This window comes from Ipomoea triloba, chromosome 9, assembly GCF_003576645.1.
Source record: "Ipomoea triloba cultivar NCNSP0323 chromosome 9, ASM357664v1".
In the NCBI taxonomy this organism is placed as follows: domain Eukaryota; kingdom Viridiplantae; phylum Streptophyta; class Magnoliopsida; order Solanales; family Convolvulaceae; genus Ipomoea; species Ipomoea triloba.
In genome coordinates this window covers 2,404,125-2,424,552 of record NC_044924.1, presented here as the reverse complement: position 1 = coordinate 2,424,552, position 20,428 = coordinate 2,404,125, and the positions used below count along the sequence as shown (strand labels likewise).

At 36.0% G+C, this 20,428-nt stretch overlaps 4 protein-coding genes across 7 annotated transcripts; 1 reads left to right on the top strand and 3 right to left on the bottom strand.

Moving 5' to 3' along the window:
- Positions 1-3,731: 3,731 nt before the first annotated feature.
- LOC116029976 (putative transferase At1g60990, chloroplastic) lies at positions 3,732-10,640 on the bottom strand. Of its 4 annotated transcripts, none has more exons than XR_004100352.1 (14): positions 10,357-10,640; positions 9,809-9,910; positions 8,234-8,267; positions 7,802-7,875; positions 7,662-7,727; positions 7,512-7,576; positions 7,278-7,365; positions 7,125-7,190; positions 6,512-6,677; positions 6,205-6,288; positions 6,002-6,129; positions 5,732-5,925; positions 5,539-5,580; positions 3,732-4,220 (listed from the first exon to the last, which is right to left on the bottom strand). XR_004100352.1 is itself a non-coding variant. In XM_031272041.1 (13 exons), exons 1-12 carry the CDS (start codon positions 10,594-10,596, stop codon positions 5,746-5,748), a joined length of 1,293 nt encoding a protein of 430 aa, XP_031127901.1. In that variant the 5' UTR covers positions 10,597-10,640; the 3' UTR covers positions 5,490-5,580; positions 5,732-5,745. The 4 variants fall into 4 exon arrangements, 2 of the variants coding, with proteins under 2 accessions (XP_031127901.1, XP_031127900.1); XR_004100353.1 differs by lacking the exon at positions 3,732-4,220 and adding an exon at positions 4,693-4,755; XM_031272041.1 differs by lacking the exon at positions 3,732-4,220 and having other exon boundaries at positions 5,490-5,580.
- LOC116029977 (chaperone protein DnaJ-like) lies at positions 3,928-5,601 on the top strand. Its single transcript, XM_031272043.1, has 3 exons — positions 3,928-4,240; positions 4,352-4,809; positions 4,887-5,601. Exons 1-3 carry the CDS (start codon positions 4,058-4,060, stop codon positions 5,335-5,337), a joined length of 1,092 nt encoding a protein of 363 aa, XP_031127903.1. The 5' UTR covers positions 3,928-4,057; the 3' UTR covers positions 5,338-5,601.
- A 1,044-nt stretch (positions 10,641-11,684) lies between the features above and the next one.
- LOC116028827 (12S seed storage protein CRD-like) lies at positions 11,685-13,876 on the bottom strand. The gene is made up of 3 exons (XM_031270655.1): positions 13,560-13,876; positions 12,310-13,033; positions 11,685-12,046 (listed from the first exon to the last, which is right to left on the bottom strand). Exons 1-3 carry the CDS (start codon positions 13,756-13,758, stop codon positions 11,890-11,892), a joined length of 1,080 nt encoding a protein of 359 aa, XP_031126515.1. The 5' UTR covers positions 13,759-13,876; the 3' UTR covers positions 11,685-11,889.
- A 3,033-nt stretch (positions 13,877-16,909) lies between these two features.
- On the bottom strand, positions 16,910-19,135 carry LOC116030733 (glutelin type-A 3-like). The gene is made up of 3 exons (XM_031273055.1): positions 18,905-19,135; positions 17,442-18,165; positions 16,910-17,355 (listed from the first exon to the last, which is right to left on the bottom strand). Exons 1-3 carry the CDS (start codon positions 19,101-19,103, stop codon positions 17,199-17,201), a joined length of 1,080 nt encoding a protein of 359 aa, XP_031128915.1. The 5' UTR covers positions 19,104-19,135; the 3' UTR covers positions 16,910-17,198.
- Between the last annotated feature and the right edge of the window lie 1,293 nt (positions 19,136-20,428).

Genomic DNA, 20,428 nt, shown 5'->3' with positions numbered 1-20,428 from the left:
AAAAAGCATATAAAAGTGGTGCTTTTAGAAAAATGAAGAGATAAAATAGTTGCAAATTAAAAAGACAAGGCATGGAACATTAGCTAGAATAATAGTATAGTTTCAAAGGAAAAACGTTGAACATAATTGTGTCCACTCAAAAATGAATATTCCAAAAAGAGGGATTAGTTGATTAGTTCCCCTGGCCAAGAGTTGGCTAAGGGGAAGTATCATGTAATTATGAATATTTATATAGTTTTGGTCAATAATAATAATAACAACAATAGCGTAACAACAACCACAAAAGAAAAAAACTTATCTGCATGGGCAATCCAATTGATCACAAGGATGAAGTTTGGGAAGAAAGATACTAGGGATCGAATCTCACCCGCTAGTGTGGGAGCAAGCAAAGGTCTAGTCTTGGTTGAAATTATGAACATGGACCTAGATCCACCTTGCAAGGTGACCTGACTCCATAGCATAATATGTTGTCTAGTCTCCTCCCTTATGCTCTGTCGGGTCAGCTGGGCGTGTGGGCCCCTTTAAGGGTTGGAGAAGAAAAGACTAATAAGCAAAATTGGACTTAATTACTCTCTTCATTAATAACCATTAATTCACAATATGACCAATTAACAATTACTTGATCTTTTAGTCACTACCGACGCGCTCGGCGCTACTATAATCTTCCTTAATTACTCCGTATAATAATGTGACAACAACGTGCATGTAACACGTCCACAGTTTCATACTTTTTTTTTTTCTTCTATAATTAAATATTCTTAACAAATTCTGTTCAAAAATAAATTAAATAAGACCGGCAACGATGACTCACATGTCTATATTAATAAATTGACCTTGACACGTAATAAACTAAGGTTTTGAATTCTTATCTTTTTACTAATTTTGGTGGGCACTACAAATGTATGCGCAATTAATTATAAAAGATAAAAGAAAATGAATAATTTCGATTGTTGTTGGTGTTTATTGGCATACGATTCTAATATAAACGGAAGGTTAATTAAGCAAAAGATGGTAATTAATTAGAAAGCGTATATGATAGTATTATGTAAGAACTAAAAGGTTCATGATCACTTAGGGTGAGTCAAATAAAGAATAGTGTGTATTTAGATAAGTAGAATGTTGACCCCTTTTTTGGTAATTTGGGAAAGGCGATTCTCCTAGTGAATGAAGTTCTCAACACGGTTACACGAATATATAGCAATTGTAACAAACTCCATGCATTCTCACTTAAGTAGGTTAATTGCGTGTCCCAAGTGGGGATGAGTGCCAACAGTCTAAAGTGTACTCTGCAAGTTCTAGGGCTTTTTGTAATAGTCTATCCGAACTCCAATGAATGTCGTCCTATATTTGAGTGGGAGCAATATTAATCTCAACAATTATTAATATTGTATACACTTCTCTTTTTTTTTGGGTATATATGTATTAAGATTAAATACAATATTTTTTCTTTTAAAAAAATGATATGGCAAGAGAACATTTTGGATGCTAAACATACAATTTCTTACTTGTACGTACGAGTGTCGACATGCATTGTGTGGGTGCAATGAGCTTAGGGATGGGACTACTGTACTTGTAGGGCCACAGTATTTATACTTTAACGACCCAATTAAGAAAGTACTATATATACAAATATACAATGGGATTAAAGAAAAATCTTTCTCTCTTCCATTTTATATTTTAGTTTGATTAGTGAGAAGTTGTTTATAATCTAATTTTTTTATAATATTAATTTAGTATTAGTATATAAAATTTATATATTTAAAAATTATATGAAAAATACTACTAAACATAAAAGTTAAATTTGAAAATAAATAAAAAATACTGAATAAATTAAACAACGAAAAAAATAATGTTTTGACCAATGAATGATAAACAAGACAAGTAAAATGTAACAAAGGGAATAGTTAATAAGTATCATTCCTGTTGAAACATATATTTAAAATTTTTAAAATTACTTCAAAAGATTGGGCACCTTATGACACTTATTTTTCATTTGGATCACACTTGTGTGAGGCCGTCTCACATATCCTTATCCGTGGACGGGTCGGGTCAATATACAAATGTAATACTTTTACTATCAAATGTAATACTATTTAGAGATAAAATGTTTGTTACTTATAAGGGAAAACGTAATACTTTTTAGGACAAATGTAATACTTTTATATTTTAATGTAAAAGTATGTATTACCTTTTTCATAAACAAGACTTTAGGTTTGGAGTTTGGACGTGAAGACAAATTATGGCGGTTGATTATGTTAGATCTAATGGTTATTATTTATTTTGGTATATTTATTATTGGCAATTTTTTGGAAAGTAGCGTAGTTTTGATATACCAAATCCCCCAAATTCAAGAGATCTTAGAGTTGGGGTTGTGCAAATTATTAATTTGATGGTGTAGATTTGTCCTCGCGTCCCTCACCTAAAGCTTTGTTCTTATGGGATTAAGCCATTAAGGACTTATATGTGTGTGTGATGGGTTCCGGATCAATTGAAAATGCGCACCCAAGAGAGAAGTAGGAACCCAACACACACACATACTCCGGATCAATTGAAAACGTGCACCCAGAAGAGAAGTAGAAACCCAACACACACACACACGTCATTTAGTATTTTAATCTACTAATCCATCTTTCTATCTTCCACGCACAACACTTCCCTTAATCAGTGTTGCTAAGTGGGTGCTTTACTATAGCACTCTCGGGTACAAAAGCCCAACAAAACGTTATGATGATAAATATTATCACATGATGAAATTTGTTAGGCACTTAGGCAAAGGAAAACGAATATAGAAAGCTTAATGACCACTTTCAGAGTGGTCATAATATATGCCAAATTTGACTACCTATCATTTGTGTGTATATGCATATCCGTAGCTGCTACATACCCAAAAGTGTACTCTAGCTAATAAAGCCCGTTTTGTGACATTAGCTGACAAATAATCACAGAGAGATACAATTTAAGTTATCCATAACTGACAAACTCAAACTAAGAAGGCCAATATACAACTCTCATAGGAAGTCGAATTTGAAAATTTGTGATTACAAAAGTAACTGTTCAACCAACTTGGCTGGGGTTATCCTGTCTATTTAGATTTTTCTAAAACAACATATAGTACGTGAGTAACGTGACCAAAGCTGATGTGATAAAACATGCATGGTCCACAAGGTGTGGTGGTGGTGCTGCATGCTCCGATCCACGTACGAGTTAAACAAACAAGCATAAAAAGCTAGGACGTAGACGTATATGAGCTTGGGGGTGGGCAATGGCCGGCCAGGGCCAATTGAATTGATCAAAGCTGGAAACATTATCTTAAAGAAAAACCAGTGTTTCTGTGGTGAGTGCTATCTCATGTTGCAATCACTGCACGATGTACAATTCTGCTTTTACCTTGACTCGACGTCACTTGCTAATTGATTGAGTGGCAAGATCAGCAGGATATATAGTGATATATCCTCTGTCCTTGCGTAATTAATTAAAACCAATTTTGTGGTGGAGCATGTAGTTGATTGTGATTTTTTGGCAAGTGGTTGATGGATCAATGCTGGGCAACGTACACTATTAAGTTTTTCTCAAATTAGTTTGGACTGCTTCTTTGAATCTCATGATATAGCATTTGATATCGCTAAAATTATAAGTCTGACTCTCACCTTACAATTGACCGTCCATTTATCAACCGTTCTTACCTACTGAGGTGGAAAAATATGGGTTTTGATCAATGTGTAAAAATTGTGGGTAATATGCTCAAAACGATTGGTCTTTATCTAAATATCCATACATACACTACACTTCACATTGAGGTTCACTTGATTCATGCAAGTAAAATGATGAACGTGGCGCCCTTTGTGGAACAATTGTTTGAACAAAGAACCACCTTAGCTTTTACCTTAATTTCCCCAAAATCTCCATTCTCACCTGGCTTCAACCCCTCCCCCCCTCCCCCCCTCCTCTACCTTCTCCATCCATCAGTTGCACGCTATCATCCTATCTGATCGCTCAATCTGCTAGCGTCGTCCCCGGCCAGCCACCACCCACTACCAACAAAACCTCGCCGTGTCACATGGGCCATCATCCAAAGACGGCGACGCCATCATACAACCTTCTTGGGGTAATCAACAAAGCTACGTCCGTTGCAGACATTTGCAAGGCTTTTGCAAAAAAATGGCACGCCTCAGGTAGGAACACCTCCAATCATCGTGACAAACCGCAATCCAAATTCATTTCTATCAATGAGGCAAAAAGGGTACGTAAAAATATCCCATGCATTCATGCATGCATTTAAAAACAAATCATATCCCTATTCATCATTTAATGAAAATTTTCATTAAATGTAAACGTTTTCGGATGAATTCAGGCTATTAGTTCCCGAAAGCGAGATAAACACACCGCCACCTTTGACGTCGATAACCAAAATACGCCCAAAGGTTCCGGCCGGAAAACGCCGGAAAGCTTGGAGCAAGACGACGAAGAAGAGTTAGTCATTTCCGGCCCCAGGCTCCTGTCAAGGACCACCAGCCGGCTCGCAACATCCCCAAAATTGTCGAAAAGCTTAAGCAGGAAAGGCAATAAAACACCTAAAGCTTCGGATTTTTATGCCCATTTGGAAAGATCAACCTCGTTTTCTAGCTCCCAAACCAATGATCTTTTGGGAACATCGAGCAAAAGAATCGCCACTCCCATTATTTTCTCCGAGTCGATCTCTCGTAGAAAGCCACCGCCGGTGGAGAAGAGGCTGGAATGCACACTTGAGGAGTTGTGCTATGGATGTACCAAGGAGGTCAAGATTACAAGAGAGATCCTTTCAAACACCGGGTATGTATGTGTTGAGCATAATATGTACAAAATATATATGTGCAATTTAACTATCAACTATACGTGATAACGTGCAGACTAATTATTCAAGAGGAGGAATATGTAACGATCAAAGTGAAGCCTGAATGGAGAAGGGGAACGAAAATTACATTTGAAGGGAAGGGAGACGAGCGGCCAGGAAGCCTCCCGGCAGATGTGATCTTTGTGATTGAAGAAAAGAAACATCCAATGTTCAAGAGGGAAGGAGATGATTTGGAGCTAGGAGTTCAAATCCCTTTAGTCCAAGCTCTAACAGGATGTACAATAACGGTGCCGACATTAGGAGGGGGGGAGATGGTTTTGAACTTGGATGATGAAATCATTTATCCTGGATTAGAGAAAACTATACCTAGACAAGGCATGCCTAAGTACAATGATAATCAAGGTCAGAGAGGCAACCTTCGACTCAGATTTCTCGTAGGTTTTCCTACAGATTTGAGTGAAGAGCAACGATCCCAAGTTGCCAGCATACTGAGAGATTGTTGTTGATGTTCAAGTTTTGCTGTCAATCTTGGTTTGTTTGGTTTATGTGTCTCTAAATCATATGTAAATTCGCCATAGTTCTTGCTAGCTAGGCATGCAGGGGTCTGATTGTCTATGTAATATAATGATTATGATCTGTACTGTACACATGCATCATATCCCAACCATTTGTGCAAGGCTTAAATTAGCAGAGATGATGTCACTTACTGGAGATCATTATTGGTGCTTGAATGGAACAGAATTTTACACCTGCTTTAACCCCAAGCAAAATGTGAAATCAAAGTATTGCAATCTAATAGAGATCAAGTGTAAACTTTATAATTCGCCTTTAATTTAACAGTATAGTTTGATATAGTTGGCAAATAACGAGATTAGTATCTTGGTTTCTATGACTTTGTACCTGGAACTGTCTTATTAACTCTTTGATGATGGCGGGAGTTGGCGACCAAGAAAAGGGACTTCCACCACGGTCCCCACAACACCATCCCCGATGATTACAGTGTCTCCCTTGGAAGCAGCTTTCTTCCTAATATAGCCCAACCCGAAAGGCTTGGATGTATCTCCACTGCTTGTGACACTGGTTAGTTTGCCAACCTGCAAGGTAGAGTTGTAGCAATGGTACCAGGGAAAAAATTGGAAAGGTTCTGAAATCGAGGGCAAGAAGCTTCACCTTTTTGCCATCAACTGAGATGCTGCTGCCAGGTTCTACAGACGAAGATAGACGAATTCCCCACAATCTTTGTTTGATTCCATCGTAAGTAACAAGCCTAGAAATGGTTTCTTGTCCCTTATAACACCCTGGGGTCATTTTTCTGTATATGAGAAACTATAGCTCACAAAGGCAAACAGATTTTAAGGTGGATATTATAAAACCTTTATTCAGAGAAACAGCATTCCAAAGATTAGCCTCCAGAACGTTAAATTCATCGGTAAGCTCTTTACCAGGTGCTGGTCTTCCTACAGGATTAAGAGCATCAGAGCTTAATAATTCATATATCTGAAATTCAGGCATTAAACTAAAAACAAAACTGGAATAGAACACCTGGCATCAAAGCATGCAAATTGGGAAGTGACAACAACTAGTTTTTAATAAAATAAAACCAGGTTTCACTATGAAAAGTGTTCTAAAGTCAAATAAAATTAGTAGAGGTATGGAATGCAATGCTATGTATTTAACAACCTTGAATTATCCTTAATTCTTCCCATGCATTTGAACCCATGGGTACAGCACCATAATCTACAATAGCTTTCCAGACCGATTTAGCAGTAGCTGGTGACACCAACAGTGAAAAACCTTCTTCTGATATGATATTTCCCACTGCTATAGTTACGGGATTCCCATTTACCTTTTACATGTAAAGGCGCTTAAAAATTAGGTCCCACTGCTAAAGATTCACTATTTTATATTATATATGAATGAAGACAGTCCAGATCAGCAAAAAATCTCCTCCTTCTATAAATTGCATGAGACAAACTTTGGTGAAATCATAAAATGTAAAAGACACTGCAGAAGGGTTATTTAAGAGGTGAGAACGGTGGAAGAAAATATCAGCCACTTTAAAGAACATGTCAGCCAATAGATTTATACACATAATTTAATGCCTAGCAGAGAAAAAAGGTGTTGGCAATACGTCGATGCATTTAGTATAAAAGCAAGTGTCTAGCAATGAGGTGGTAAACACAATTGATAAGAGATTGGCTCTACAACATTCTACTACTGCGTCTACATCACAGCTATATCAAGAATTGACTGACCTCAAGTAAATAATTTTGAAAGGGAAACAGTAAGTTACACTGTAATGCTTGTGTGAACCATATGGTTGTCCAACAAGGTCACCAAGATTCAATCCTTCCATTATCTGTTTGCACCAACAACTCGTATGAATCAATTTGATAAAAAAGGAACAAAAAGAAGAAATATATAAACATTTCATTTGATTATATACTTGGTTGCTTCTAGGCCCCACTAGTACAAAAAAGCATGTTTGCTTAGAAATATCTTGTATTTCTACTTTGTCAGAAAAAAATATGTACCTACAACCAAAAGACAACATATTTAAGAGGCATGAATGCAAACAAAACGTTGAATTGGCACGCGAAGTGAAATAAACAACACTCAATACAAGATGGGTAAACAACATAATGTAGAAAAACAATGCCTGGAAAATGAGTGTACACACTTTCTAAGCATTGATGTTATTCTCTCGCTTGTCTCTGGTGAGGTCACCAATGTTATTGCATTTTTCTGAGAACAAAATATGTGTCCCATTAATAGTCTGACACATAGCAGGAAACTCAATACAAAGGAAAATACAGAGAGGAGGAACTACCATAATCCATGCATGTGCAATGTCAATGGTACGAGCTGTTGGTGTAACAAAAACAGTGTCACAACCCTGCATAATCCAAATGCTAAGATCAGGAGATTCATAAATTGAATACTCTTGTCTCCCAAATCCTAATTATTTACCTGTCCTTCATGAAGAATTTCAAAATTTGCAGTACTTTGGTTGTGAAGAAACTGAACTCGGTCTTCTCCACTAACTGCAGAATTACAAAATAAACAGAAATCACTATACAAACACCACATTATAAAGTTCCAAAGAGGAATAAGCAAAGACTATTCCCACACTAGCAAGTCACAGAATTTCAATGCATCCAAATCACATTCCTGGTTAAGGCAATCTATTACAAAAATAACATTATGTACTAACTTATTCATATTTAATCAGGGAGGTACCGTATTGATCACAACTGACCAGACCACTTTCATGAATCCAGCAACTTGCATTATTAATATACATAATACTATGTCAACATATTATAAGATCTAAGTTATAGACTATAGCTTCCCAGAAAATGGCTATGCTTCTAAAAAATCAAAATGCAAGGACAAGCTTACCTCTTATCCGACCATAATGTGAAAGATCCACAACCTAAAACACCAATGTGAAATATGTCTTTATCAATCAAAGTTCAACAGAGTTAATATGAAAACTAGAAGGAAAGTGCATTACAGCTTATTAAGGTGACTTTTTACAGTTTGGAACAAAGAAAGTTCTGTCTACCCCCCATGCATGCAACAAGTTAAACATTTATAGCAAATTTAAGGGGTCATTTACTTCATTTCTCTATTTTTCCATTTCTCAAGTTTTCAATTTTTCCTTCTCAATTATTCCAGTTTTCCATTTCTACAGTTTTTCAATTTTCCTTCTCCATTCCTCCAATTTTCCATTTGTTTTAGTACATAGTTTGATTACAAAACAAAATACTCAAAACCTCATTAAATACAATCATCCCAATTCGGAAATTCCCATATCACATTTGTATATTTCTACAACAAAGATAATAATAATAAAGATAATAACAATAATAACAATAATAATAAAGATAATAATAATAATAATAATAATAATAAAGATAATAATAATAATAATAATAATAATAATAAAGATAATAATAATAATAATAACAATAATAATAATAATAAAGATAATAATAATAATAACAACAACAATAATAATAAAGATAATAATAATAATAATAATAACAATAATAATAATAAAGACAATAATAATAATAATAATAACAATAATAATAATAAAGACAATAATAATAATAACAATAACAATAATAATAATAATAATAAAGATAATAATAATAATGAAAATAATAATAATAAAGATAATAATAATAATGAAAATAATAATAATAAAGATAATAATAATAACAATAACAATAATAATACAAATAACAATAACAATAACAATAATAATAATAATAATAATAATAAAGATAACAATAATAGGATTTTCACAAAAGGGAATAAGCTGAAGAAGGGTGCGCCTAGCAGGATTCGAACCTGGGACCTCAGGGTAAGTAATGTACTGTTCACTCGTGGAGAACTCAATTTTAGCTTTCTCCAAAGTCGTACAAAAACAGAAGAATGGAGATGGAAAGCTATTTTAGAGGATTGATTTTAGTAAACAAGTTTTCCATTCTTCCACTTCTCCAATTCTCTATGTTTCTAGAGAATTCTCCATTTTTCCATTTTGGTAAACAGCCCCTAAAGGATTCCATCACAAACACATATCCTATACTCAAGTGATCATATTTGAATTAAGTCTTGAGGTTCAACTCAACTTATAATTCTATTAAAATTGGGATTGGTAAATAAGTGGTTTATTATACTAGTTTTAGTCTTAGTCCTACATTTTGGAAAAAAAGATATACTAATTACGTCCATAAATTTTCTGTTGTGGTTTTCCCCGTTTGGGCTCCTGATTAATTCCTTTTTGAGTTTCTATTGTTTCCCATTTCAGCTGTTAACCCAGAAGTCCACTCTTTCCCCAACAGATTGGAATAACAATAGCAAAACAATCTTCTATTCTCTGTATAATAAATACAGAGATGATGAAGGAAAGAAAGCATAGGAGAAAAGAAATGTTCGAAAACCCAAACCAGATTAGACACCTACAGCAACTCCATTTTCAGCTGCACTTAAGGCCTCATCGTCATTGCCATAGGTCTCAATTATGTCATCCTCTAATACCTTCGCACCAGCAACTTTCATAGTATCCTATAAAGTACATAAAGTAATTGGATGTCAAGCAAAATAAAGAGTATATCAGCTTAATAAAAGAGCATGTAACAATTAACAGCAACAAAGCTCCATGTTCTTCTGCAGCAAAGATTTCCTCTCCTACATCCTAGCATGGAAAACCTTCCAAATGATACCTAAGATTAATCTGTCAGTGTGTAGCATGCCTACTACCATGAAAATGTCAAGTTAATACTGCCGAATCAATCGATTTATTTCAAAAGCTTAATGAAAATTGTGAGCTAGACTCTCAGTTATCCCTTTCCAAATTAGCATAGTCCTTGCTCAAAATAGATTACAATTATCCAGCATGACTGTTCAATTGTCAAGGCAATTCTTCAGATTAATGCCTTGGAAAAATCAATAAACTGCTTCTCTGTGTACGTAAAACCGTATACTTAGTGTTTCAGGATACGGAGACTTACGATAAGGTCGTGGTCGATCGGCGGTGGCGAGAGGTCAAAAGGCAAAGCGGCAGTAGAGAAGTTGCGCGTCCAAATCTCCGGCCGAAACGCATTGTTTTGGAGCCGAAAACTGTGAGAACTGGGGGAGAGAAAGGAGGAGCGGCGATGAGCGTGAAAGGCAGTAACTCCGGGAAGAACCGAACGAGCGAGTGTGGATGAAGGAGAGAGAAAGGAGAGGTTTGTAGAGCTCCCGGAAAACATATCTTCCTTCCCCTTCCGTCGCTCGCGGAGGCACTGCTGCAGCTACTCCTCCGTTACTGTCAACTGCCAAGTCTTAAGCCACCATCACCGGCCCAAGCCCATTACTAACTCCCCGAAGGCCCAAACTCTGCTAACCAGCCCACCACCAAGCCTCCGGCAAATTTTTATTTGGAATATGGTCTAAGGTGTGTTTGATAACCCGGAAAATAACTTTCGGAAAATATTTTTCGAGTTTTCGGTACTTGGCAACGTCCGGAAAATTATCAATTCATTTTTTTTTAATGACTTAAGAAATTTTTTCCGATAAGTCATTTTTCGGAACGGCCAAAATGGCCATCTCACCCATTTCGACGGAAATCAGTCTGCCGGAGAAAACCATAATAGTTTTGCTCTGGTTTCGGCCGGAAACCAAATCAGAAGCCGAAACCAGAGCCGGACCATTGTTTTTTTTTTAATAATAAATATTATTATGTTATATATTTTTATATTATTTTATATTTTAAATAAAATAATAAAATATACTATGTATAATTATACAATTATATTCATTTTTCATAAAATGAACCAAACACACCAAGACAATTTCCCATAACGCAACCAAACACCAAAAAGGAAAATATTTTCCCAAAAATGACTAATTTTCAAAAAATATTTTCCAAAATTCATTTTCATGCTTTTCAAACAGACCCTTAATGTGCATAAATATTACACTATAGGCGCGTCATATTTAATAACATGCATCCTATAATAGGTTCATAATATTATTCTATATGATTATAAATCTAAACATTAATGTAAGTTCATAATGTTTCTTCGATCTATATGATCATAAAAATAAACTTTCATGTTATAAAAATAAAGTTTAATGTATATAAACATTATACTATCGGTGCATCACTACTATATATAGTGTGCGGTTAAGAGTGAAAATGAATATTACCCTTGTTATTTTAAGAGGACGAACTTGTCGCACATTTTAAAATAGTAATTATATATTTTCCTTAATTTTTCATCTAAAGAAAAACAAGCTTTGTTTAGTTTTAAAAGTGGTACATGTAGTATCATATTTGAAAAAAGATATTGATGAGTGATGACCAAAATAAAAGCAAATAATTTGAGTACATTGATAAAGATGGGTAATGAGATTCACATCCAAATCTCTACACAGAAAGAGACATCATATACTGTAAAATTACATAACAAATTTCACCATTTATCTTAATTAACTTAGACCGTACTTAATTATCAACCAACTTAATTATATTAAATACGTATGCAAATAAACCCAAAATTCTAATGCTTCTTGGAAAGGATAATTGCTGCGGTTTCCACTATCTTGTCCTTGAAAATGTCTGTGTCCTCAGAACTGAGATTTAGGGATGCTTGTAGGACTGAAGGAGATAAAGCTTTCCAAACTGATTCAACCCCAGCTAAACGCAGTAATTTTGGCCTGTAAAAACAAAATAGAGAGGGTTGTTAAATCAGACTTATAAGACTTACTAAATTAATAGCCCAGCCAATAACCTTCTGGTTTAGGAGTGCAATTTTTTCAAATAGGAGGTCATAGTTTGCCTCATAGTGTAGACGGTATTGACTATTTATATTTGAATAGATTGAAAAAATAGTTAAGTGTATGGGCCCTTAGCGTGGCGAAGCAAAAAAATAAATAAAAATAGAATTTCTGTTTAGTGTTTACTAATATTAATTACTCACTCTGAAGATGTCACTGTGGACACAAACTCCATTCCTTCGGTATCGGCTATGAGTGAACCGACAAAGAATTTGGGCAAGACAAATACGTGGCCGGCCTCAAGTTTGTCATCCAAAGCCAGTTGACCGTTAAGGCCGACAATCTGAATCCTAGCGCTGCCACTAACGACATAACCTATTTCGTACGAGGAATCCGCCGTGTATCCCGGAGTTAACATGGAGCCAGGTTCGAGTTTTACGAGGTTCCCGCTTAGGTTAACGCGGCTGAGCAAAGGGAAATTCTCAGCCGTGGCGGAAACAAGAGCCCCCCCGTTCTTGCTGGTGACAGGTGGCAACGCATTCTCGAGATTGAACACCAAATCTTTCCGGTTATTGTTTGCGGGGTTTGTGATGTTCGGTTTTTCTTTGAGTTTGGTAATGACGGTAGCGTTTTGGCTTTTGAATAGGGTTTTGGATTCACTAACGGATATGCCGAAACCTCCGGCGAGAAAATCGGCGGAGAAACCGCCGAGCATGCCCAGAGCTCCGGCCAGGAAGTAGTAGTTGAATGGGCCGGCAGTGTTGGAATCGGAGGTTTCTCCCAAGAATACTATGACCACGTCGGAGTCTCCGTCGTTGTACCACCACGACACGGCTCCTAATTCCACCGGAATCGCATCACCTTTCGTGACTTTGACTACCTTCTCGGCGGTGCTGTCCGGAGATATCATTCCGACCACGCAACACCCTGCAATACGATTATATTATATTAATTAACCATGCATAAATTTCATCCCGCAGAATACAAATTACAATGGAATATGTTGAGAGAAAAGTATTAGAGTTAGTCAACTTGTTGACTTGTTAATTACCTAGTAGGTTTTAAGTTTGATTCTTAATTAAAGTAATTTAATAATATTTTTTGTTTGAATCGGTCAATTATGATAATCTAAATTGGATTACTTTTGTGTGGTCTTTTATTGATTAAAGTCATAATACCGGATTTATCATGCACACCACATGCAAATAGTGGGAGTTGATATCTCTCAGATCATCACTCAAGGGGCAAAATTCTAGACCCCAATCAAGTTGGTCAATCTATTCTTGTAGCCATAAGGTTATAACAAGATTTCTAGCTAGAGCGTCCTCTTGATCTGGTTTGAACCGATCAATTATGACAATTTAAACTAATTAGCTCCTCATAATCCAGTGGTTCTAAGTCGGCCTTCCACGTCACTAAAAAAAACATAGAGAGAAGTGTTTGTATTGTATACCTTGAAGAACGTAGCCGATCTTCTTGGAATCAGCGTAGTGAGGGAGGGCAAAGCCAAAAGGTTGGAGAACCAACTTGCCGGCGGCGAGGTTTGCCTGGGCGAGAAAAGGGGCGACGGAAGTGGACCAAGTGTAGTATCCACCACCCTCTCCTTCATAAACGGTTTGGTCAGCCATTTGTGGTGCTAAGTTGAACTCCATTGATGATCAAAGAAGAAATTAAAACTCTTGAAACCTTAAACAGATAGAAGATGTGTATATTGGACGAGGAAATGAAATAGTTTTCTGGTTTTTGTTGGCTGTATGAATTGTACTGTGGACAAATTCGTCGCCATATTTATAGAGAAAGATGCATATATGCATGCATGGTTGGAGTAACGTGTGCTCAATATAATTCCACTAATAAACTGTTCAAATTTTCGTCGGCCACCAAAATACCCAGCGAACCCCTCACCAAAATATATTGAAGTTTAATTTCATTGTACTGTAGGTGCTCCGTGGGCTACGTGGCACGTCCGTGCTCATGTTCTATTAACGTTACACAACAAATTAAACAATCGATTTCTTACAAGGCAACATTTTGTGGGGTAAGATTTTAAGGTAAAAACCTTGTGTGAAGCTGTCTTATTGGTTTTAATCCGTGAAATCGGTTGAATTTTTGATTATTAGGGTTAAAGATTCAATTCATCTCACAAATTGAGACCCGTGAGACGGTTTCACACAAGTGTTATCCAGATTTTAAACGATATTTTAAGCAACACGCAAAGAGGATAAGGATGAGCAGTCCCCAGGGCTTCTATCGATTTTTTACCTACTCCATGAGAGAGCATAGTCGATATATGGGCATTGACATACCGACCAATCGTAGTTTATTATTATTTTTTAAAGTACTATTGACTTCGTTACAATGTAGTATCTTTACTTTCTCAACCAAATGAAGTACAGAGAGCCAATATTACCTCCACTAAGGCTCAAAACCACCCCTCCCATGTATAATATGAATAAAAAAATCTTAGTTGTACTTCAAAATTTACAATAATTGTCAGGGCCGGTCCAAAGGTTTTATAGGCCCCTGGGCGGAATTAAAAAAAGGACCCCTATATGAAAAATTTGTTTCCGAATGATCAATTTGTTTACTTCTTTTTCTTCTGCTTTTTTTTTTTTTTCACTTCCGAGTGAATGTTTTTTAGGCAACATTGTATAAAAAAAATTATTATGAAATCGATCTTAACAAAAAAAAAAAAAGAAATAAAAACAGCTGGCACTTATGTGAATCAATCAATCCGAATCAGTCAATCAAAAATCTTTAAGTATTTGAGTGGTTGGTGTGGCGTAGGCGCGACCGACGACCCTTATACTCATGGGCGGTTGGGCAGCAGTGAGTTCAGTTCTTGACTTCCAGAAACAATTAACCCTATTTTTTAAAATATATAATAAGTAATATATATATATAGTGCCGGATTTTTTATTTGAGTGACCCCGTACTGGTAAATAAGTGAGACTCTATCAAAGTATAACTAAACTACGACTTGAAGAAAAATTGCAAAGAGAAAAATGTAAAAAATCTAATTTTGGCCAATATAATTACAAATACATATACTAACTATTAGGTCAGGGCTGGACTAGGGGCCCCCAAAATTTTGGGGCCCTGTGCGGTTGCACATCTTGCACGTCCTAAAATCTGGTCCTATATATATATATAATACTCCGTATATCTTATAGCCTATGGCCCCTATAGAGATGGGCCCTGGGCAGGTGCCCACCCTGAACCCCTCAGGGCCGGCCCTGTAATTGTATACTTATGATTTTTAATAAAAAAACAATTCCACCATTCGATTCTTTCTATATCTATCCAGTGATCTCTTTAGTACATTGTACATTAAAAATAGAGCTTACAACAATGTTGTTATGAATTTAATTGTCGATGTTTGATTTTGAAATATGATGATATATTCACGTTATTTTCAAACATGATTAATGGATGCAACTAAGATTCTAAGAAAATTAGGTCTTGCATGAGACTTTAATTTTTAACAAAAATGTCATACAAATATAATCATGCATGTCTGACTTTTTAAAACTATGAATTTACGTGTACAATTAGATTTTTTATTGCTGATTTGGACACGTCACACGTGCAATTTCTCCATACGCACTGGTTGATTTTGAAATATGATGATATATTCACGTTATTTTCAAACATGATGAATGGATGCAACTAAGAAAATTAGGTCTCATTTGAAGAAAAAAAAAAAAAAAGTCTCGCGTGAGACTTTAATTTTTAACAAAAATGATCATACAAATATATTCATGCATGCAATGTTTGACTTTTTAAAACTATGAATATAATTTACGTGTACACTTACAGTGCATTTGGTTGGAAGGAGACTTTAATTTTGGTAGGCTGCGCTTTAGGAATCCATTTCCTTGTTGTGCAAGTAATCCTATGTACAAATACCCTATCCCAGCTGGGTGTAAAATGGATCCAAGTTTTAATGGAACTTAAGGCAATTTGTGCAGCATCCTTGTTCTAAGTCTCTTATTAGCGCGCGTTCCATTACTTGACCATTCATACTTCTACTTCGTTCATTTTAATGGTTTCGTTACCGTAGACCAGGGCCCAATTTTGGGAAATGCAAACTGAGCTACAACACAGGCTTCAAATTTTAGAGGGCTCAATATTTATTTTTTACTTAATTAGTTAAGACATTAAAAAATTAAAAATTTTCAGTCAATATTAAAAAATTTTAAATTGAAAAGTGGTAAAAATAATGCATGTTTATTGTAATTCATACTTAAAATGAGGTTTGAATCCTACCTTGTATACACCCTTCCATACTTTTAGTAGGGTCTTATTTATTTACAAGAACTCGTAAAATCAACATATATAGAGTCTTATTTATTTACAAGAACTCGTAAAATCAACATATATATTTATAATTTTTTTAAATAGAAATTCTCCATGGTACAAAATCCATTTGAGATCTTACAGAAGATCGAAGATTAAATCTTCTAGCCCCCACTTGAGGATACTCATGTGTCATAGCCTACAAATTATGTACGTAGTAGAGATAAATTGCATAGGAAGATCTTGTGTGATGAGCTTGAATAAAAAGATGTAGGCAATAATCAAACTCGTGATTTAATGTTTAAGTACGAGAGTCATGCTTCGCCAACTCGAGCACTATTTTCGGGACAACCATAAACAATTCTATGAACACAGAAACGTCTACACTCTGAGTGTGAAGAGACGCAACAACGAATGGCTAATTGGAGATCAATCATTATACGGTGTACCATGATTCACATTGCAAACTAGACCACTAATAAGTCCCAAAAATAAAGTCTCAACCGAACATTGTAGACATTCATAAAGTTTTTCAAGTACAAATAAGTCCAAAACAAATCCTTAATCCACAATCACTCCAAGTGAAATCTAACTGACTCATCACGAAAAATTACAATATGACAAACTTGAATTGGAATATCGTGATTATCAAGCTGGGATGACTGATCAACTCGACTAAATTGCCCTAGATATAACTTACTACTCGACATCAAATTACAAGATAAATAGCCATTTATTTTAATTTAGACAGTACATTGATAAACACAAAAATATATGCAAATAATAAGAAATTCTACTTATTCTTGGAAGGGATAATTGCTGTGGTTTCCACTATCTTGGCCTTGAAAATTTCTGTTTCCTCCGCACTGAGATTTAGGGATGCTTGTAGGATTGATGGGGATAAAGCTTTCCAAACTGATTCAACCCCAGCTAAACGCCGTAACTTTGGCCTGTAAAGAGAGAAACAGAGTTATTCAAATGAAACCGTTAAGAATAGACTAGAATAACGGCGCCGTTTATCTAATTAATTACTCACTCTGCAGACGTCACTGTAGAGACAAACTCGATTCCTTCTTTATCGGCTATGAGTGAACCAACAAAAAATTTGGGCAAGACAAAGAGGCGGCCGGCGGCAACTTTGCCGTCAAAAACCAGTTGACCGTTAAGGCCGACAATCTGAATCCTAGCGCTCCCACTAACGACATAACCTATTTCGTACGAGGAATCTGCCGTGTATCCCGGAGTTAACATGGAGCCAGATTCGAGTTTTACGAGGTTCCCGCTTAGGTTAACGCGGCTGAGCAAAGGGAAATTCTCAGCCGTGGCGGAGACCAGAGAGCCGCCGTTCTTGATGTTGACAGAAGGCAACGCGTTCTCGAGGTTGAACACCATCTCTTTCCGGTTGTTGTTTACGAGGTCGGAGATTTTCAGTTTGGCTTTGAGTTTGGTAATTAAGGCGGCGTTTTGGGCTTTGAATAGCGTTTTGGATTCAGTTACGGATATGCCAAAACCTGTGGCGAGAAAATCGGCGGAGAAACCGCCGAGCATGCCCAGAGCTCCGGCCAGGAAGTAGTAGTTGAACGGGCCGGCGACGTTGGAGTCGGAGGTTTCCCCCAAGTATACTATGACCACGTCGGAGTCTCCATCGTTGTACCACCACGTCACGGCTCCTAATTCCACCGGAATCACATCACCTTTCGTGACTTTGACTATCTTCTCGGTTGTGCTGTCCGGAGATATCATTCCGACCACGCAACACCCTGCAATATGATTAGAAACCATAACCGTTTGATGTAAACTTGACCACGTACAAAAGACAAAGGTCGGTAAAATAGTTAGTTTATAAGATAGTTTTGACTTATTTGATCACTATTACCTGTTTGATTTGGTCTAAAAATTAATATAAAGTTTTGTTAATTAGCTTTTTGTAATTATAAAATGTTAAAATTTTAAAAACTGTTCAAGACAACTTTTTCAATTAGTTTTTTTTTAAAAAAAAATTATATTAAACAACTATCAATTAACAACTAATTACCAAACACCTTTCTAGAATCAGTTAATGATACCAACTAATCATACCTTCTAACTTAATTAGCTAACCGCTATCAGCTAACAGTTACTCCGTATTTATCAAACAAGGCCAAAATTTCCTTTCCCTAAAATCTCACCGTTCCATCGGGGCAAGATAATAGAGAGAGAAATTATAAACTTAGTCATCAGGTGGGACTTGGGAGGAAGGACAAATGTCTCCCTCAAAGAGCCCGGCCACGATATTGGGTATTTGGGTGTAAATTTCACACTCCATGCATGTTTGAAGCTCCCAGACCGGATCATGTGTAATCCTATATATAATCTATTACTCAAGAATCAACTAAGTTACTCATATGGACAGTGTGTTACGTATATTGCACGACATGATTGTTTTTCTTATGTTTAACTACTACACTACAATAAAAAGGTAAATTGATATTTAACTGAATTAGTATGTGTATTATATACCTTGGAGAACGTAGCCGAACTTCTTGAAATCCGCGTAGTGAGGGAGGGCAAAGCCAAGAGGTTGCAGAACGAGCTTGCCGGCGGCAAGCTTTGCCTGGCCGAGAAAAGGGGCGGCGGAAGTGGACCAACTGTAGTATCCTCCGCCCTCTCCTTCATAAACGGTTTGGTCAGCCATTTGTGGTGCTAAGTTCAGCTCCATTATATTGATGTTCAAAGATTTAGTAAAATAAAACTCTTAAACAGACTCACAGATTAGATGTATAAATTTTCAAGGAAATGAAAGATGTTTTGTTAATGTTGGTCGTATAGACTGTGGGCAACTTCGTTGCCATATTTATAGTGGAAGATAGATATGCATGCTCATGCATGGTTTGAATTACGTGTGGTTCAATAATAATGGAATTAGTATCATTATTTAAGTTTGTGGCATTGGATATTTTAGTATGATTTATTTATTTTATTTAGTTTTGTTGGTTATTATATATAAACAAGATTTTTGCAAGCTAGGTATACCATCAAATAATGATTGTGAACCCAATGGGATAGTTCAAGTGGCAAGTGGGGAAGAATTCCGGGAGAACCCGGGTTTGATTGCCACAAGTGACGATTCCCTCTGGGCTAGCTCCCGTGCCTCCCGGAGCGAATGTGGGTGAACCTGGACAGAGAAAGACCCCGTAAATTTACCAAAAAAAAAAAATAATGATTGTCAATTTTTTTCGTCATCCAAAGTCAAAATTAGTAGTCCTCGAAACTAGTATAGTAGTTGATTACATGACCTCAAGTCATAATAGTAGAAGGCAAGCCTGATAAAGAGTTGGAACCTCACCTCAAACATCATTTGAGTCATCGAACTCCCTTACTTGAAGTTGGCTCCCAAGGTTGAAGTAAAGTGTGGGTTGAGTTCCGTGTACGCATAGTAAGACCGAAGACAGACTGAAATATTACTCATCATACCATTCACTTAGATTTACATCCTCTAGTAATTTTTAGAGCGGGAGACGGAAAGCTATGATTAATTTAACCTAAGCAGATAAATCATGTACTAAAAAAGGAAAATTCAGAATTGGTAATCTGATCTGTCAAACTCTGCCATGCCAACCAATCCGTCAGCCATATATTGAAGATATTGCATGGTTAGTGGACCAAGTGGCATTTCGTCTTGTTCTATACGTACTTCTATTGTCACGTGAAAGATCTCCCTCTCCTTGTTGACATCCAAAAACCCTCCCCAGAAACCCAATGGATGCCATTGCTCTAAGGTTAGCGGAAACAAAGATTTATTTTCTTTGTAAGTAAAAAGACCATGCATATATGTAACTAATAACATAATTAATATACTAAATGTGTTTATTTCCTTATAAGAAAAACTACATTTTAACATCTAAAATAATTAAAGGGCCAACAACATAATTTTCTTTATTTTTTTGAGGAAGAAAAAAATATTTGTAATTTTTTTTGTAAATCAATCAAAACACGTCAAATAAAAAAAGTAAAATTAAATAAAAAGTTAATACATAGTATAAC

Coding starts and splice junctions, on each gene's coding strand:
- LOC116029977 (XM_031272043.1), top strand. CDS start 4,058: ATGGGCCATCATCCAAAGACGGCGACGCCATCATACAACCTTCTTGGG. Junction 4,241..4,351: donor CTATCAATGAGGCAAAAAGG/GTACGTAAAAAT, acceptor GGATGAATTCAG/GCTATTAGTTCCCGAAAGCG. Junction 4,810..4,886: donor GAGATCCTTTCAAACACCGG/GTATGTATGTGT, acceptor GATAACGTGCAG/ACTAATTATTCAAGAGGAGG.
- LOC116029976 (XM_031272041.1), bottom strand. CDS start 10,596: ATGTTTTCCGGGAGCTCTACAAACCTCTCCTTTCTCTCTCCTTCATCC. Junction 9,911..10,356: donor CGATCGACCACGACCTTATC/GTAAGTCTCCGT, acceptor TGTACTTTATAG/GATACTATGAAAGTTGCTGG. Junction 6,289..6,511: donor AGAATTAAGGATAATTCAAG/GTTGTTAAATAC, acceptor TTAATCCTGTAG/GAAGACCAGCACCTGGTAAA.
- LOC116028827 (XM_031270655.1), bottom strand. CDS start 13,758: ATGGAGTTCAACTTAGCACCACAAATGGCTGACCAAACCGTTTATGAA. Junction 13,034..13,559: donor GATCGGCTACGTTCTTCAAG/GTATACAATACA, acceptor ATCGTATTGCAG/GGTGTTGCGTGGTCGGAATG. Junction 12,047..12,309: donor TCCACAGTGACATCTTCAGA/GTGAGTAATTAA, acceptor TTGTTTTTACAG/GCCAAAATTACTGCGTTTAG.
- LOC116030733 (XM_031273055.1), bottom strand. CDS start 19,103: ATGGAGCTGAACTTAGCACCACAAATGGCTGACCAAACCGTTTATGAA. Junction 18,166..18,904: donor GTTCGGCTACGTTCTCCAAG/GTATATAATACA, acceptor ATCATATTGCAG/GGTGTTGCGTGGTCGGAATG. Junction 17,356..17,441: donor TCTACAGTGACGTCTGCAGA/GTGAGTAATTAA, acceptor CTCTCTTTACAG/GCCAAAGTTACGGCGTTTAG.